At 45.5% G+C, this 19,298-nt stretch overlaps 1 protein-coding gene across 1 annotated transcript in view; it reads right to left on the reverse strand.

The window, feature by feature from the left end:
• Positions 1 to 18,108: 18,108 nt before the first annotated feature.
• PPARG (peroxisome proliferator activated receptor gamma) overlaps positions 18,109 to 19,298 on the reverse strand; it is a 53,776-nt gene continuing 52,586 nt past the window's right edge. The window contains exon 7 of the mRNA XM_030956643.1: positions 18,109 to 18,562. Coding sequence (XP_030812503.1) covers positions 18,315 to 18,562 — 248 coding nt within the window. The 3' untranslated portion in view covers positions 18,109 to 18,314. The remainder of the gene's footprint in view (positions 18,563 to 19,298) is intronic.

Below are 19,298 nucleotides of genomic sequence, written 5' to 3' on the forward strand. Positions count from 1 at the left end.
AGCAGGGCCAGCATAGCCTGCAGGGCACAAAACTCCCTGGCTGAGAGCTCTGCCCTCCTTATCAGCTGGCAGGGAGAGCTGCTATCAGCGTGGCAGGGGCACCCTGCTCACAGATATTGTCTCTCACAGATATTGTCTCTCACAGATTGTCTCCCCGCTATTTTGTCTCTGTGCCCTGTCCTGCACCATCCAGCCAAGGGATTCTGCTCACTCAGCTCCAGCTCTTGAGGCTTTGCAGAGCTCTGTGAACACAAACTCCCAGAGGAGAAACCCCAGAGCATGCCATGGCAGGGAGAAATATGCTTTAAATACATTCACTGAGGATTATTTAAACACCTCATCAATCAAGTGACAAACAAAAAGCAAGCTCTTATTTATAATCCCTCTCTGCTTCTTTGGGTGTAGTAAGAGGCTAGTGGATGGCAGGAAACTAAAATCATATTTTATTTTTCCACCTGCTTGCCTCTATTACACTGTGGCCAGTGGTGTGTTCGGCTCAGAGCGTTCCAGAACAGAGCCCAGGCAGTGTGGGAGCAGTAATGAAATGACATTTTATTTTCTGGGAGGCTCCCTTCAGCTGTAGGTTATTGCACACATTTTTCAGGCAGCTGATTCCAGGGAAAAGAGCTGTGCTGAAAAAGAGATAAACACTGATTTCCTTGGTTCACTTCAGGAACAGATTTCCAGGAGCACTGAGTCAGGAGAATGATTTCTTTCTTATGGTTCTCTTTTCTTTCTGTTGAAATCAATTATTAAATCAAGGGAAATCTGTGGTGATTATTAGGCTGCAATCCTCAGCCTCTGCTGACCCAGTGCTGTGTGGGTTTTTATTTTCTGTTACTTGAAGACAGAAATGATGTGGGAAAACTCAGTAAAATCCAGGATTTGAAGCAAGGCTGAATGTAACAAGGTGCCCGCTGTTACTGCAGGTGAAATGGAGAATGGAGGTGCTCTCACTCTGAGGGACAGGAGCTCACAGAGGTGTCACAGAACACGTGGGGTGTCAGGGAGGGACTGAGAAAAGCAAGGAGGGGAGCTGGTGAAGGGCCTCAATGTCACATTTAAAATAGAGAATTAGGAACAAAGTGTTAGAAGGGGGTCAGGGATCTGATCCATTCTCCTGCTATCAAGGGAGGACATTTATGCAGGAACTGTTTGTTTCAGTGCTTGGACCTTTGCTAGTGAGACCAGTATGGACATAAATACATATACAAACACATATAAATATATAAACATTCTATTAAATAAAATATGGAAATATATATTAAATAAATGATAGAAATAAGAATAGAAATATAATAATTATAATACATTATAAGTATGAGAATTACTATTAAATATAATTATTTATTAATTATTAAATACATTTATATTATTAAATATCTAAACAAATTATTATAAAACATTATAATAATCATATAATATAATGTAATAATTAGAGAATTATTAATATAATATAATATAATAAAATAATTATAGAATATATTATAATATAATATAATAAATAATTATAGAATATATTATACTATATAAAAATAATAATATTAATATATATAAAACACATATAAATATAAAATAAATATAAAATTATTTTATATAAACATATTATCTATCATAATTATTATATAATAATAGTATAATTATTATATTATTATATAATAATATAAATAATTATAGACATATATATTACATAAAATATAGAAACAGATACAAAATATATATTATAAATAAATATAGATATATTACATAAATAGAAATATAAATTTATACATAGAAAATATATATTTAAGTATATAAATAGAAAAATAGAAATATTTAAATATTTAAATAGAAAATAAATATAATTATAGTACATAAATATAAATACAAGATATAAATATTTAGATATAGAATAGATATAAATCTACAATAACTCTATAATAAAGACACATATAATAGAATATAATATAATATAATATAATATAATATAATATAATATAATATAATATAATATAATATAATATAATATAATATAAACATTTATAAACAAACATTTCTCTCTTTGAGAGCAATAACACTCCAGCTGCTTCCCAGGGACCAGCAGCAGCTGAAGGTGGGACATCTGCTGCCCAGTTCCACCTGTGAATGGCTCTCTGTATTTCCTGCTAAAGGAGCAATTCCCCCCATTTGAATAGTCCCCCCCTTGGGTGCAAATCCTGCCTTGCAGACCCTTCCCCTTCTGCTCCTGGCTGCCCCCAGAGAAGATTTCCAGCTCAGCCCCCCCTGATTTGCAAACTCTGCTGTTCCTTCCAGCCCTGATTGCGTGGTATCCCCATGGCAGCTGCCATTGCCTAAGAGAAACAAACATTAAGAAAGAATTTAATGTATTGTTGCTTGTGCTCTGATAATAAATGCAAGAGCTGGGGACAAGAGGGGAACTGTCACCTGGAACAGGCAGTTCCAGCACCCAGGGCTTTGGGACAGGGCCAGGAACGTGCTCAGTGCAGCCAGAAAGGGCCCCAGGGAAGGCTGGGCCAGGTTTTTGGGAGGGCAGATTTGAACAGTTTTTATTGAATATTATGATGAATATTGCCATCAGATCCCACCTGTGCCACGAATTCCCTGTGATCCTCTGTCATGGGAGGGATCCACACCGACAGCTCTAAATCCTGATCTTGCAGCTCTTTTGTTTTCTGAAAATTCTGGAAGCTCTTTTGCCATCTTCCTGTGAGTACAGAGCCAGGGATGGCAAAGATCCCTCACCCAAGGGTCTCCTGCTGGCTGGGACTGAGCAAATCTCAGCTTTTCCAGCAAGGCTTGGTCCAGCTCACAGGAAAAGCCAGCGACAGATGCCTGCAGTGCCACGGAGTCTTTGCAGCACTCAGGCACCCTGAGGCTCAGGAGCAGCCTTGGCAGCCCCATTCCAGCAGAGAGAAGCAAGTACAACCACATCAAGTGCAAGTTTTGGAAATTAGAATAACATTTGGGACTTTTTTGAGCCAGACCCAAAATTTCTTGTGCCTCAGGTTTGTTTCTTTTTTTTTTTTTTGCCTAACACAAGGTTATTTTACAAATCTTATGGATGTGAAACTGAGAAGGAAAAGAAAGAGAGAAGAATAAAATAATGGCATGAGCTTTGCTAGGTTCCAGGCATAAATGGTATTATTTAGTTATAGTAGCAGATTTCTTTAAAATGTCATCCATTAAATGAGAGAAAGAAGCTTCTGCACATGACAGGAAAGAGGATTTGGGGTGGCACAAGGCTGTGGAGGCTGGGATTTGTCTCATTTTTATTCAGTCATCTCAACTTTCCATCCAGAGCCTGCAGAAGGAGCAGCACCTCCAGAGAATGAGGCAAACCCCAGCCTGAGCCATCAATCCCTGCAGGAGATCAATGCCAGGCTGAGCTTCCCCCATCCCAGAATGAGTCTCATTGGATGCTTGGCTTTTGGACAGGCTTAAATCAAGGATTAGGAACTCAAGGCATGACACAAATGCACATTCTTGCTTTGTAAATAGTCAAAGAGTTAGAGGAGAGGATCTGGAGGGAGCCTAGAAATTCATTCAGAACCAGATGATGGCAGAAAAAAATGAATCTGGAGTCTCTTTGGTGTAACTTAAACATCCTTTTTTCCTACATAAATGAAGCCCTGCTAATTAGCCAGGACACCTTTCCAGTGACTTGTGCCATCCTTTTTTTCTGCAGTGTTTAGATCACTGATGTCCATTAACTCCTGAAATATCAGAGACAATATTAAGGAGAGAAAAAAAAAAAGACTTCTCTAAAAGGAAAAGAATGTTATGAAAACAAACTGTGGCTTTTTAGGACTTTTTGCAATTTCCTGAGGCTTTTTCTTGAGCTGGGGAACATCAAGTCCTCCCTGTGCAGCAATTCGTGGGAACATGGCTCAGCCCAGGAGAGGCACAGCCAGATTTGGGCCATCCCCGGCCTCCAAAAGGGCTCCAAAAGGAACAGCCTGGATTTTGGGCAGCCCTGGCAGCCAGGGGTTGGAAATGGCAGCAGGAAAGCCCAGGCTGGGTGGGGTAGGGGCTGGTTCCTTGCAGGGTTGGGAGGGTGGGGGGCTTCCCTCAGGAATTCCCGTCCTGGGTGAGACACCAGGGCTGGGCCTTGGGAATTCCCAATTCTCCTTCTCAGCACTGGGGCTGGCAGTGCCCTGAGCCAGCACAGACCAGCCATGGGCAGGGCTGCTGCCACACAGCTGCCAGCCAAGCCGGGCTTTGGCCACCAAGCAGATATTTTGGCCACCAAGCAGATGTTGTGAGCACCAAGCAGAACTTTTGGTCACCCAGCAGAACTTTTGGCCATGAAGCAGAGCTTTTGGCCACCAAGCACAGGTTTTGGCCATCAAGCCAATGTTTTGGCCACCAATCAGATATTTTGGCCACCAAGCAGAGCTTTTGGCCACCAAGCAGAGGCTTTAGCCACCAAGCAGATATTACGGCCACCAAGAAGATGTTTTGGCCACCAAGCACAGGTTTTTGCCACCTAGCAGAGCTTTTGGCTACCAAGAAGAAGCTTTGGCTATCAAGCAGAGGTTTTGGCCACCAGTCAGATATTTTGGTCACCCAGCAGAGCTTTTGGCCACCAAGCACAGGTTTTGGCCACCAAGCAGAGCTTTTGGCCACCAAGCCAATGTTTTGGCCACCAATCAGAGCTTTTGCCACCAGGAATATGTTTTGGCCACCAAGCAGAGCTTTTGGTCACCAATCACATATTTTGGCCACCAAGAAGGTGTTGTGGCCACCAATCAAAGCTTTCAGCCACCAATCAGATATTTTGGCCACTAAACACAGGTTTTGGCCACCCAGCAGAGCTTTTGGCCACCAATGCAGTGTGTTGGCCACCAATCAGATATTTTGGCCCCCAAGCAGAGCTTTTGGCCACCAAGCAGATATTTTGGCCACCAATCAAAGCTTTGGGCCACCAAACAGAGGTTTTGGTCACCCAGCAGAGCTTTTGGCCATCAAGCCAATGTTTTGCCCACCAAGCAGATATTTTGGCCACCAGGCCACCCCTCTTTAGCCCCAGCAGCCCTGGGATGTGCTCCCTGCACCTCTCCTGTCCCTGCCTTTAATCCATGGCTGGCATGGCTGGGGCAGGGCTGCCCTGCACAGGTGAAAATTCACATTTTCACATTCACATTCTGCCCGCTGGGCCTTGCTGTGTGCATTCACTGCTCCCAGCAGCTCAGGGTCAGCCTGGATTGAAAACCAGAATGCTCAGGTCTCTGATGGGATGTGGAATTTCTAGGTGCGCTCTGTATTTTGTTGTCATGAAGCAAATGGCACCCAGAAAACCCCTTGTGCACCCCAGCTGGGATGATGTCCCAGTTTGGCAGCAAACTACTCCAAAAAAACTATTCCAAAAGAATTTTAAATCCATTTTCACACCTGCAGTAGTTTCAGCTTTCAGTGCTTCCCCAGCTTGTTCATAGCAATGTTGCATTGCACAGCACATGTACTGCTTCCCCTACACTCACAAGGTCAATTATTCTGTCAAAAAAGGAAATTGAATTAAATTAACGTGGCACAGTTTCAGTCCTGACAAGAAATACTTGTTCTGTTGCTGTTGGCTGGATAGCCTGAGATGGACAGTTAAATAAATCAGTGATTAATCAGCTATCTGAGGCTGGAATAACCTGTGACTGCCTTGGTCCTTTCTTAAGAAAGAAAAAAATGGAAGAAATTTTCCTTCCTGGCTCCTCTGAGGCCTCCCTTCCCCGCGATGCCGAGCTCTCAGAGACAATCCTGGAATGGCTCAGATGGGTTCAGCCATTTCCTCAAAGACTCCGGGGTGAATTTCCCTGCAGCTCCCTCACTGAGTGCATCCAGCCCCGCTGAACACATTTAACCTCTTCCCTTCCTGCTCTCTGCACTCATTGCTAATTTGAATTATTCTCAGCAGCTGGTGGGAGTTAACCTCTCCCTGTGGAGGCTGAAGCAAAGAAACCATTGAACAATTAATCTTTATTCTTCTGTTATTTCCTCGTCTTCCCCTGGCAGTGCTGGGATTTTTTATCTTTGTTTTAAAGCCCAGAATCTTTTCTCCTCTCCTTTAAAGCCTCCTCCAAGCTGTCATTTTCTGCTTTAATGTTGGAACAGCACTGGACATTTCCCACCCTGGGCTTGCACAAACAGGAGGGAAAGGTTTGATTTGAGAGCCAGCGTGGAAAAAGCTGCCCCACAAAGCTGCAGTGATGTGCCCCAGCCCAGAAACTGGCCCATGGCATTGCTTACAGGGCATATCACCAGAGAGATTAATTTTAATTTACTGAAATTTCATTTACAGAGAGATTCATTTGAATTATTAACAGCTCCAGGGACCTGAGGTGACTTAGGGTACCTGGGTTTAGGCATCCTGGATAACGCTCAGGACATGAGAAAGTAACACTCAAAACCACCAGGAGGGAAGAAAATAAGAGAAAAAAAACCCCCCAAAAACTAAAAAAACCCCAAAACAAAACAAAAACCAACCAACCAACCAACCAAACCCCCCAAAAAACAAAAAACAAAACCCCAAAACAAACAAACAAAAACAAAAAACCAAACAAAAAAAACCCTCGAACCCCAAAGAGTTGCTCACCTCCAAGTGAACACAGAGCCGAGTTTTAAAGGAAAAATCCTAGTTTAGCTTTATTGTTTGTAAATAAAATTATTTCTAGTGGTGCTTTATATTGGATTTTTCCTTGGGAAAAAAAGGGCATTTCCTGGTGTCCTGGAGAAGATCCTGTTGGAGGGGAGCTGAGGATGGGGTTTGATTTGCAATCTTTGGATGACCTGAGGTGATCCCTTACCTGTTCCAGCCTCCTCCAGCAGTGAAATAAAGAAAATAATAAAGAAAATGGGCCCTGATTGTTGTAAAGCACTTGGGGAAATGTGAGAAATTCCAGGGATGGCCAGGCAGGACAAGGAGCTCCCCTTGGGGAAGGTGCAGCCTGAGATGTTATCTGTGCAAACCACAGCTGAGAGCCAGATTAAAGCTCCCCACAAAACCTGCTGGCTCCTCAATCCACTGAGCAGTTCCTCATTTCAAGCGGTGGCAGCAGCATTAAAACCCAGCTGGGGCAATTCCTGAGGAAATCAGGAGATGGAATCGTGTGACAACACCCTGGTGCCCTGCAGTCCTGAGCTGCAAAATGTGCAAAACGAGCTCCCGAGGGGCTCTGTGTGCCTGAGCAGGGTGGGGTGGATGGATTTTCAACAAAACGCTAAAAAGATCTTCCCCTGCACCTTTCCAAGGGAGATTTTCTACAAAAAGCTCTTCCCTTGCACCTATCCAAGGAGATTTTGCACCAAAAGCTCTTCTCTGCACCTGTCCAAGGGAGATTTTTGACAAAAAATCTTTTTCAACTAAAAGTTCTTCCCTGCACTTATCCAAGGGAGATTTAAAAAGAAACTCTTCCCCTGCACCTTTCTAAGGGAGATTTTCCACAAAAACTCTTCCCCTGCACCTGTCCAAGGGAGAATTCAACAAAAGCTCTTCCCCTGCATCTGTCCAAGGAGATTTTCCACAAAAAGTTCTTCTCTGCACCTATCCAAGGGAGATTTTCAACAAAATATCTCTTTCAACAAAAATCTCATCCCTGCACTCATCCAAGGGAGAATTCAACAAAAATCTCTTCCCCTGCACATTTCCAAGGGAGATTTTCCACAAAAAGAAGAAAGCAACAAAAAACTTGAAGAGAGAATTGAACAAAAACTCTTGCCCTGCCCCTATCCAAGGAGATTTACAACAAAGATCTTTCCCTGCACCTATCCAATGGAGATTTTTGACAAAAAATCTTTTTTCACAAAAAACTCTTCCCCTGCACCTTTCTAAGGGAGATTTTCCACAAAAATATCTTCTCCTGCGCCTGTCCAAGGGAGAAGTCAACAAAAGCTCTTCCCCTGCATCTATCCAAGAGAGATTTTCCACAAAAATGTTTTTCAACAAAAATCTCGTCCCTGCACCTGTCCAAGGAGATTTTCCACAAAAAGCTCTTCCCTTGCACCTATCCAAGGGAGATTAAAAAAAAACAACTCTTCCCCTGCACCTTTCTAAGGGAGATTTTCAACAAAAAAATATTTTTCAACAAAAACTTCTTCCCTTGCACCTATCCAAGGAGATTTTCCACAAAAAACTCTTGCCCTGCCCCTGTCCAAGGAGATTTACAACAAAGATCTTTCCCTGCACCTATCCAATGGAGATTGTCCACAAAAATCTCTTCCCTGCCCCTATCCAAGGAGATTTTCAACAAAAAAATCTTTTTTCACAAAAAGCTCTTCCCCTGCACCTTTCTAAGGGAGAATTCAACAAAAGCTCTTCCCCTGCACCTATCCAAGGGAGATTTTCCACAAAAAATGTTTTTCAACAAAAATCTCATCCCTGCACCTATCCAAGGAGACTTTCCACAAAACTGTCTTCCCCTGCACGTTTCTAAGGGAGATTTTTGATAAAAAGCTCTTCCCTTGCACCTATCAAAGGGAGATTTTTGACAAAAAGTCTTATTTAACAAAAAGCTGTTCCCCTGCAGCCATCCAGGGGGATTTTGCTGCCCTGCTGTCAGGCAGGATGCACCCACTGATCTAAGGCTCCCCAGGCACACCAAGGATGTGCCAGCTTGCTGCTGGCAGCAGGAATTGGGTTTGTGTAACAAACGAGCTTTCAAACCCTGTTAAGAAACTTTGTCTGATTTGCAGCATGGGACTCGTTTGTTTGGTTGTTGTCATTTTTTACTGAAAAGGGAAAAATAAAATAAAGTAAAATGTGCGCAAGACGTTTCTCCAAAATTCTGGAGGGCACTTTGGAATGTCTTTGAAAAAAAAATGAAAAAAACCCCAAAACCAAGCAACAGAGAGCATGACAGATTGGGTAAGAGCTCCATGGCCTCCTCCTGGAGGCTGATTGGGATGTGCAGGAGAATGTTTGTTGTGTCTCCTGGACACTGCTGTCCCTGCACCGCCTGCTCTGGGAGTTGCACAAGGGTTCCAACCACGGCAGGGCCTGAAATGTGCAGTGCAGCCTGCACAGCCCTGCCCTGCTGCTCCATGTGAGCCCTGCCGCAGCCAGAGCTCGGGAATGGCACACACGGAGAGGCGGGGACAGGGACAGGGACAGGGCCACAGGGACACAGGGACAGGGACTGGGACAGGGACTGGGACACAGGGACACAGGGACAGGGACAGGGCCACAGGGACAGGGACTGGGACAGGGCCACAGGGACAGGGACAGGGCCACAGGGACAGGGACTGGGACAGGGACTGGGACAGGGACACAGGGACACAGGGACACAGGGACACAGGGACACAGGGACACAGGGACAGGGCCAGGGCTCCGTCCCTGTCCTGGCGCCTCCCGAGGCTGCTCCTCTGTGCCCTCAGGAGCGCCAGGGCCAGGGAATGGCCTGCAATGAGCAGCACAGGGTGAGCAGTGTTGCAAGGCAGGGGTCTGAGGCCGTAAATCCTGTTGTAAATGTAGGACAGATCATGGCAGGAACAGTGCAAAGGGGAAGGAGGTAAGGGAGTAGAATTCTGGTTTTAGGCTGATGGAGATTTGGAAGTTTATAATGAATTTTCATTGTCAGAAGGAGGTGAGGCTTTGTGTTCCAGAGTGGATGTAGATTGCTATTGGGATGAGGCTGATGGAGAAGGAGGTTTTGTGTTTGTAATTGTGCTGGGGCTGTTCTGGAGGCTGTTGGATAGAAGTGGGAACAGCCCCAGTGCTGGGGCTCAAACCCAGAGCCCGCCTGAGCTCCACCAGGGCTTTTCTTGGTGCAGCCACGGGAGTTTGGAGCCTCCTCTGTGCCCCAGAGCAGGCTGCAGCCTCGCTGTGCTGGGTGGGGTCTCCTGGGCAGGAGGGCTCTCCTGTTCCCCCCTCAGCAGGGAAGGAGCCTGGGAGCTCCCAGCTTCCTCCCTCACACCCAGAGCCCTGCACAAGGCTCTGCCCTGCTGCAGCTGCCCAGGTGCTCCTCCCGAGGTGCCCAGGGTGGCCGGGCAGGCAGGGGCAGCTCCCTGCCCTGGCACCACGGGCTGGGCCAGGAAATCTGCTCTCATTTGTGCCCTCAGCCCCCGGGCTGCAAACCAGAGCTGTGAGCAGGATGGGCACTGACTGCCAGCAAGGGACAGCAGGGGACAGGGGCTGGGGACAATGCCCAGGCTGGCCCTGCCTGGCCCTGGCACAGCTCCTTGTGCAGGGATCTGAGCCAGCCAAGCAGGCAGACACACCTTGGGGCCACAGCAGCTCCTCTCCCCCTCCTGCTTCAATAGTGCCCACAGCTGAGTGGCAGTGCTCCTGCAAGGGGAGTCTGAACATTCTGAGTGTGCAGAAAGAAATTTCTCAGCCACTGGAATTAAATGAGGTTTGAGCCCAGCCCAGGATCAGTGCAGGATTCACACTGTGCTCATGGTAATCCCTTTCTTTAATGCTGATGAATTCTTCAAATCACTTCGCCTTTACTGTTCTTCAGACATCCCTTCTGTGGTTTTGGGGCAGGTATCCCCAGTGTTCCATTTAGGATCCAATCCTCCTCCCTTTGGGCACCCAAACCCCTCCTCCCCGGGAGCACAAACCCCATTTGTGCATCATCCCATGGAGGCCAAGCCTACCAATCCTGGCTCAAAGGCTTCTCCTGGAATCCTCCTCTGACTGAGAGTGGGCAGAACCCAGACCATGGACCCCTGAGTGGTGCCACTTGGAGCACAAATGGGATTTTTCTCCAAACGTGAGCAGCTCCCCCATTCTAGGTTGATCCCACATTTGAGGCTCTGCCCCTGCACTGGGCAGTTTCCAGTGGAACTCTGGGTTAACTCTGTGCCAGCCTTGGTGCTGGTTCAGCACAGCTTTATTGTGTACCAAAGGAAGTGCAGAGCAAACAGGGAAGAGACATTATACATAAAATTCATGACTGGGTGCTTCACAGCCCACTGGTTCCTCCCTCACAACACATCCCTGCCCATGGTGGGGCAGCTGGAGTTAGATGTTGCTGAAGGTCCCTTCCACCCCACACCCAACCCAACCCAACCCAACCCAACCCTTCCTGTGACAATATCTGGGTTAAGCTGTATCATTTCCACTACTGACAATTTCTTGTGGTACCACTCATGAGCACCTCACAATCCAAGGAGCAAATGAGAAGCGATGCCTTTGGGAGCCAGCAATAGCTGCCATCAGAAAATCCCCTCTTTGTGACACAGAACTTTCACTGCTGGGTGCTGCCAGTGCCCCCCTCAGCACCCAGTCCTCCAGGTAACCCCTACAAGCCACCTGTGCAACCCTGTTGTGTTCTCAAAATCCATTTCTTGGCAGGGCTTCATCCCTGTCACTTCACCTGGGTGTGATGCCATTGTCCCCAGGGCCATTTGAGCACTGCAGTGACACTTGCAGCAGACTCTGCACCTTGGAATTGCATGGCAAATGCAGAGTCCTTAGTGCAGAGTCCTCCCAGAAAAGAGGGTGAAGAATTCCCAGTTAAATTTGCACCACCTTCATTTATTTTTATTTTTTGTCAATAACAACTGCAAAGTAAAATATGGCCATTAATTAAGTAAGAATTTAGTAAGTTTTATTTTTAATATTCAGAACAAACCTGTCTCTGGTAGTCATTTTTCATTGTCCTTTCCCACAGAACTGCAAGTCCAAGCTTAACAGGAGAACTCAGGGAATTTCATTCCATAAATTGATCTTGGAAAGTCAAAGCACCTTGGAAGTCTGCATTGTTCCCAAAAGGATCTCCCTGAGCACAAGGGCCCAGCTGGAGCTGTGACCATGAACAGCTCTGGATTTGTGTCCCTGCACAAACCTTCAGGGTTCTGCTGGGGGTCAGAGCTCAGGTTTGGGTTCTGTGCCATGGAGGGAAACCCAGCAACCAAAGTCCTCCAGGAGCAGCTGATTCAAGGGGATCTCACTGATCCATCCCTGATATCATCCTGTTACCAATGGAGACCCAAATCCATTTTTTAAGGTCTAGAACCCAAAGCTTGCCCTTGTCACAGGAGCCACCTCCTCCCCTCTGCTGAGATTTTTCATTTATTGCAGCAGGCAGAAGACAGATCTCCCTTGCCAGCAAGCAGATGTTCACCAAGCAGGTTTTACTGACTGATCAATTGCAAAATCCCTCACTGCAATCCTTTAGAAAATCAGATGCCCTCTGTCCTTCCTCCCACTCCAGCTTAGTTGCCAAAACTTACATACAAAATTATTACTGTAATGTTTTATAGTCACTGGGAAAAAAAAAGTGCATTTGGTCTTACAGAATGATGTGAAATGAATCTGTGGCCTCAAAAGGAAAAGAAAAAGTCTATTAAAAGTAGCTCTTTTTCCTCCCTCCTCCCTCTCCCAGGCCCCTTTTACTCCCCTCCCCCAACAATAAAGGATGTTTTGGAACAGCCTTTTCAGGAAACATTTCCACAGCAAAATGCAGCATCATTTATAATATTTAAAGCTACATTTTTGTTGAGATGGCTTGGCAGGCTTTGCTTGCAAATCTGGCAGGATATGGCCAGCTGAGAGTTAGCACTAACAGGCTGAGGATATGCTGACACAACAGAATGCTTTAATCACCCCTGCAGCAGCAGGACAGGATCCTCTCCTGCACTGCCAGCTCTTCCCAGTGTGAGAACCAATGGTGCTGCGTGCTCCTCCTTCCCTCCCTGCCTCTGGAGACTCCAGCTCTCCCTTCTGTCTCCACTGAGCTGGAAAAGCCTCCTTGGGTAACAGCACAGAACAGAATGAGCAATGGATATTCCTCTTGGCCAACGCTCTGCTGAAAATGCTCCCCATTTCCAGCACAACGAGGGAGCTTAATAATTAAAAAGAAAGCCCTTAACCAGTTTGGGTCCCAATAGAAGGGCTATTTTCACTGGCAGCTAAAGCTCTTTTTTGGCTTTACCCTTTTCTGAAGCAGGGCTGAGAGCCACGTTCAGTTTGCAAAATCCCAACTGGAAACTTGTCCTGTTTGAGAGCTGGGAGCTGATCTCAGCCACTCGCAGAGAGCTCTCAAAGCAAATTAATTTCACATTTCAAAGGAGTCCTGAAGCATTTAACCCCAAAAATCTGAGAGTTGCTGCCTTGACCAATGCTTGCCCAGAGCAAGGCTTGCCCAGAGAATTCCTGCCACAGGATCCAGCTGAGCTACAGACTTGCAATACTTCAATGCTCACCACATTAAGCAATAAAGAGATGCAGTGAAAGAGGCTGTGATTTGAGGAAACCTTTCCTATTTTGGGAGCATATAAATTTAGAGGTGCTGTTTACTGGCTTTGGTGCACTGAAACTTCTTGCAAACACCAAATCCATGGGGCATTTGGCTCTTTAGGAAAAAATAAAGGTAAAATCCTGCACACACACAAACACACATCTAACCCTGCTCCACTGCATCCAAAGTTGTGGAATCATTTCCTCTTTTCTTCCTTTGCTGGGTCAGTCTTTGCCTTCTGAGTGTTTACCTCAGGCCAGTGAAGATGTGCTGCCTAATTTCCTCTGCGTCCCCTGCGTGTCCAAACGAGAATCCAGAAGTTCAGGAATTGTTTTTCCTGCCCCCACCATTTCCAGGGCTGAGAAGAGTGGAGGTACATTCCTTGTCTCCATTGGGTTGGGACTCAGCCCTGTGCAGCTGATTTTTAACCACTGGTTTTCAGACCAGCCACTTGGAATGGGATTTATGATGAGACCTATAATTTTTTTCCAGTGCTTGAATGAGAACCTGAGCTGTCTGACAGGTGTGGGACTGAGCTCCTGATCCAGGAGGGGTTTGCTGGGCTTGCCCCCCCTCAGTTTTATTTTCCTTCTTCTATAAATTTCTAGCTGCACTTTTGTATTGCTTGTGTTTGCAAAGTTGGTGTCACATCCATTTAAGGGATATCATCCCTTATTTAAAAGGAAAAAAGTCCCATTGAAATGCACTCAACCTGGAGACAGAGTTTACAGCTACAAATCAAACATTAAATGCTGATCCCTCAGGGCTTGTCTGTGCCCACAGTGGCTGGACCCGTGGTATGTTAGCTGGGGAAGGGGCTCAGCAGCTCTTGGCAAGCCCATTTCCCATTTCCCATTTCCCATTTCCCATTTCTCATTTTCCCATTTCCCATTTTCCCATTTCCCATTTCCCATTTCTCATTTTCCCATTTCCCAATTTCCCATTTCCCATTTACCCATTTCCCATTTCCCATTTCCCATGTCCCATTTCCCATTTTCCCATTTTCCCATTTTCCCAGTTCTCATTTCCCATTTCCCATTTCCCATTTTCCCAGTTCTCATTTCCCATTTTCCCATTTCCCATTTCCCATTTCCCATTTTCCCATGTCCCATTTCCCATTTTCCCATTTCCCATTTCCCATTTCCCATTTCCCATTTCCCATTTTCCCAGTTCTCATTTCCCATTTCCCCATTTCCCATTTCCCATTTCCCATTTTCCCATTTCCCATTTCCCATGTTTTGGAGTGCTGGGGGAAGGTTCTGTCGGGGAGGGCTGAAGGGAGGTGAAACACCTGCACCAGGGGCACGAAAGGGTTTTCCATGCTTTTATGGAAACTGTGACTAAAGTGGTCTGGGCTGCAGCAATGGGGATACTGGAAATGCTTTTTGTCCTCTCAATTTCCATTCCAGGCCCTCACAGCGGCATTTGCTGGAGAAAGGGTCACCAATGTTGCCTGAAGAAGGAAATTTTCTCTGTTGAACAGGAAGGAATGCTCCTCCAAGGAACGTTCTGCTGCCTGACAGGGCCAGGGGAAGGGGCTGGATGTGACAGGGACACCCAATGACTTTCCCTGGGCTCCATTGACCTGCAGGTTTTCCACAGAAAAAGCAGATCAGTGTGAAACCAAGGCAGAATGACAGCCCAGCAGTCTCACAGCCTGTGGGAATGCCCAGGATCCCACACCACCCCTGAGGATTTCACAGAGGACTGAGGGGCAGCACAACACCAGCAAAATTAAGTTCTTCAAAGGCAGGCATGTACCAGCTGACTGCTTCTATTTTTGAGTTGTTAAATGTTTTTAGTAGCACTGAAGATCAAAACCCAAATTGTTCATTTACGGCGTAGCCCATTCTACCCAAAACTCCAGAGAGTCTGAAAGTATTACAACCTACTGCTGAACTCCCATTAGCAAGTTTGTGTTTTTAATAAATAAAGTCCCATAGAAACAGAAAGTATTTACAATTAGATCAAAATTCTGAATATAATTCACAAGAGAAAATGCTATTTTTTGAGAAGATGTTTTCATATCCTCAAAACAGTCATTTGTTCTAAATTAGTACATACCAACTGTCCATTAAATGAACATTTTTCCCTTAAGACCTATTCTTGTAGAAAAGTATTTCAGGCAAAACTTCTTAACCATGATGTAACCACTCAGAATCAGAACATGTCAGAGATTAGTAACTCACAGAAAATATTAACACTTTGCATGGCTTGAGGAAAACATGGTGAATAATATCAATATGTGAGAGCAGACAGGGCGTGGGGACAACAACAGATTTTATCAGAGCAGCTGATACAGTTGAAAGAAAAGCTGAGGCTTTTGGGCACTCAGTGCCTTCATCCTCATAAAGGATAACACCCATTCCTGCAAAACTCTTCTGATTCTGGCTCCATCACCACTCTCAAAATGTAGGGAATTTGGACTGAGTGGCTCCGGCACTGTCACTGCTGAATGGACAGTTTCAGAAATATCACCCCTTGCAGGAGTGGGATGAAGCTCTTTGGTTAATGTGCTGCTGTGGGTTACACAGATTTTTTTCACTGCTTTACCAAAGTACTGAACTCAATGTCCCTGTCAGAGCACCTCTGCCACTTATTTTCAAATAATTTGGAATATTACTTCTGTAAGGACATGCCCTAAAATTCCTTTTTGTTTGAAGCTACTTCTGGACTTCCATTTCAAGGGCAGCCAGTGGGAAATGGGATTGTTTAAGACACGCAGGCTCAGAGTCATGGCTGTGGCTGGGTGCTGCTGTGACAGGAGGTCAGAGCAGGAGCTGGGGCCCATCCCAGGGGAGGGGTAGCGCTGGGGATTCTCCCAGCGAGGGAGGGAAGGCAACGCTTCAAATGAACAGTGGGAACCGACTTCATCCAGAGGGAGAACATTCCCTTTGCACTGTGACAGCCATGGGAGCGTGGATGCAACTCCTGCCAGGCCGCGCTTGGCTGGAACCACCTGAGATGTGCAGCAAGGCTGCAGGGCTGAGCATGAGCTGCATGAGCTGCATGGACTGCATGAGCTGCATGAGCTGCAATGAAATGCATGAGCTGCATGAGCTACAATGAACTGCATGAACGGCAATGAGCTGCATGAACTGCATGCATAAGCTGCAATGAGCTGCATGAACTGCAATGAACTACATGAACTGCATAAGCTGCAATGAGCTGCAATGAAATGCATGAGCTGCATGAGCTGCATGGACTGCATGAGCTGCATGAGCTGCATGGACTGCATGAGCTGCATGAGCTGCAATGAAATGCATGAGCTGCATGAGCTACAATGAACTGCATGAACTGCATGAGCTGCATGAGCTGCAGTGCTCTGTGTGCTCCAGGGCCATCCCTCCTGAGCCACCTGAGATGCCCTCCCTGCAAGGCTGGCAGGATCAGAGCTGCTCTCTGCAGCCTGGCAGTGACTTCATCTCAGTGCAATTCCACCCCTGGGCTGCACACCTGGAGCTGAATGATCCAATTCCCCAAATTTCCTGGTGGGAACGGCGCTCACTGCTGACCTCAGGCCCAGGGGGTACCTGAAATCTGCAGCAGGAAACCTTTAGTTTAGACCTTTAGAACCTTTAGAAATCTGCAGCAGGTAACCTTTCAGTTACCTGAAAGGTGCAGCAGGCATGAGCTGAAGGATTAATTTTAATGTTTACCTCTCTCAGCTCCTTTATTGCATAATTTGCATTGGCTTAAGAGTTTCAAGGCCTGCATTAGGAGCAGAGGCAATTTCTACTCCCTGAAGATCCTGCTCACACCTACATCACCTCTTTGTCCACTTGGGAATCACCACTCCCCTTGTGTCAGTTTAAGGCACATTTTTTGCTACATAAATAAAATATAGACATGGGGAGGAAACCAAGGGTATTGGGCACCTCTCCTTATTTTGCTATATAAGTTACAAATAGTGGCTTTTCCCCCAGTATTCCCTCTCCTGGTCCACCACTGTGGTTCCCCCTGCTTGATGTAGTCAGGGGTCACATTCACAAACTGTCAAAGGTGGGCAGGTGAAATGTGAATCTCTCACTCAGTACCAAGAATATCCCAAAATGACATTGTTAGGAAATTTACCTTCTGTTAAATTTGCTCACTCTGCTGTGCTCTGCTCCCTGTGGAACTCTGAGGTGACAATACAGGGCAGCACATGCAAGAAAACCAACAACCTCAGCAGCAGGAACATCTCCCAGCACCCCTGGATGAGCACCTGGAGCTTGAGTTGAACCCAGGGTGCAGAGTCTCCATCACAGCTTTATCTTTGCACAAGAATTAATCTAAACCTTGCTTTTGCTTAGGAGTTAGTTTGTCACAGCATTGCAATTTTCCATGATATTTTGACTGCTGCTCAATGGCAGTTTATTAAATAACTGGAGAAGGTCTTGGGCCAAGAGGCTTGTACCAACCCATTCCAGCTCAGCCCTGGCTGCTGTGGGGTGGGAATTGGAGTAGCTGCTGCTCCACCTGCCTCACACTTGCATGAGCAGAGGAATCAAAAGGTCTCTGTTTCCTAGGAGTGCTGAGCAGTGCTTATTCCTCCCTTAATGAGCTCTTGAAATGGCATCTGATTTCTCAGTTTGCCCCCAAAGGAGTGGCCTGATCTCTCCTTACACCCCTTTGCAGAGCTCTGCCCGTGTCCAACCTTGTTATGGAAGGCACGAACATTTTCAGACCTGACACTTCTCCCTTTGGCACTGCAGGCTCTCCTGGGAAGTTGCACCAATCTGGGACTGAATTTTACTGCCCTGCTGCCTCAGGAGCACAAAATAGAACGTTAATGGTTCAAACATTTCCCTGGGAATGCTCAAGGAGAAAGGTTTTTATTGAGTTGAAAATTCAAGTGCATGCTTGAGTGAAGCATCGATCATACTTGGACAAGCGATTGTAAGAAATAACGTAGTTAAAAAAAATTAATTCTGAAAATACTGCCAACAATTTCATGATATAGATACTTTTAATATTAAAAGTAAATTGTAAATGTGTCTTTATAAACAATATGCATAAAATAGATCTACTATACTAAGCTCTCTCTTTTTAAATGCTGTTTCACAGTAATCTCTCAGGTACGCCAAGTTTTTCCCTCATAGAAATAGTGCAATCTGAAGAACATACATCATGTCAGGGGATTAACAGCTGCTCTGCTCATTAATACAGGTCCTTGTAGATCTCCTGGAGCAGAGGATGCAGGTTCATGTCCGTCTCGGTTTTCTTGATGACCTGCAGGAGCTGCACGTGCTCCGTGACGATCTGCCTCAGGTCCGTCATTTTCTGCAGCAGCTTTGCAAACAGCTGAGAGGACTCGGGGTGGTTCAGCTTCAGCTGCAGCTCCAGGGCTTGCAAAAGGTTGTCCTGAATGTCTTCAATGGGCTTCACATTTAGCAACCCCGGGCGGTCTGGGGAAAAGAAGGTTGGGAGTTTATCAGCACCGTAACATCCATTTTGGTCATTAATTTCTTACGTGTTTATCAGCAAGTTCAGATGGCATTGCCTGGGAGCTCTCTGGCCATCAGGTATTTTATAAGGTTTCCCTGAGATCTGTTCAAAGAAGTTTTAGGATTTAGATTTAGATTTAGGTTCCAGTTTTAGAATTGGAAATATTTCCCCTAGGTAGTCTGGGGAAAAAAAGTGTTGGGAGTTTATGGACTTTATCAGCACCATAACATCGATTTTCTGCATTAATTTCTTACGCAATTCTCAGCAAATTCAGATGGCATTTTCTGGGAGCTGTCTGACCATCAGGCACTTTGTAAGGTTTCCCTGAGATCTGCTCAAAGGAGTTTTAGGATTTAGATTTATATTCCAATTTTAGAATTGGAAACATTTCCCCTAGGTGGTTTTGGGAACAAAAGGGTTGGGAGTTTATCAGCACCATAACATCGATTTTCTGCATTAATTTCTTACACAATTCTTAGCAAATTCAGATGGCATTTTCTGGGAGCTCTCTGGCTATCAGGCACTTTGTAAGGTTTCCCTGGGATCTGCTCAAAGGAGTTTTAGGATTTAGATTTATATTCCAATTTTAGAATTGGAAACATTTCCCCTAGGTGGTCTGGGGAAAAAAAGGGTTGGGAGTTTATCAGCACCATAACATCGATTTTCTGAGTTAATTTCTTATGTGATTCTTAGCTT

This window comes from Camarhynchus parvulus, chromosome 12 (genome assembly GCF_901933205.1).
Source record: "Camarhynchus parvulus chromosome 12, STF_HiC, whole genome shotgun sequence".
NCBI lineage: Eukaryota > Metazoa > Chordata > Aves > Passeriformes > Thraupidae > Camarhynchus > Camarhynchus parvulus.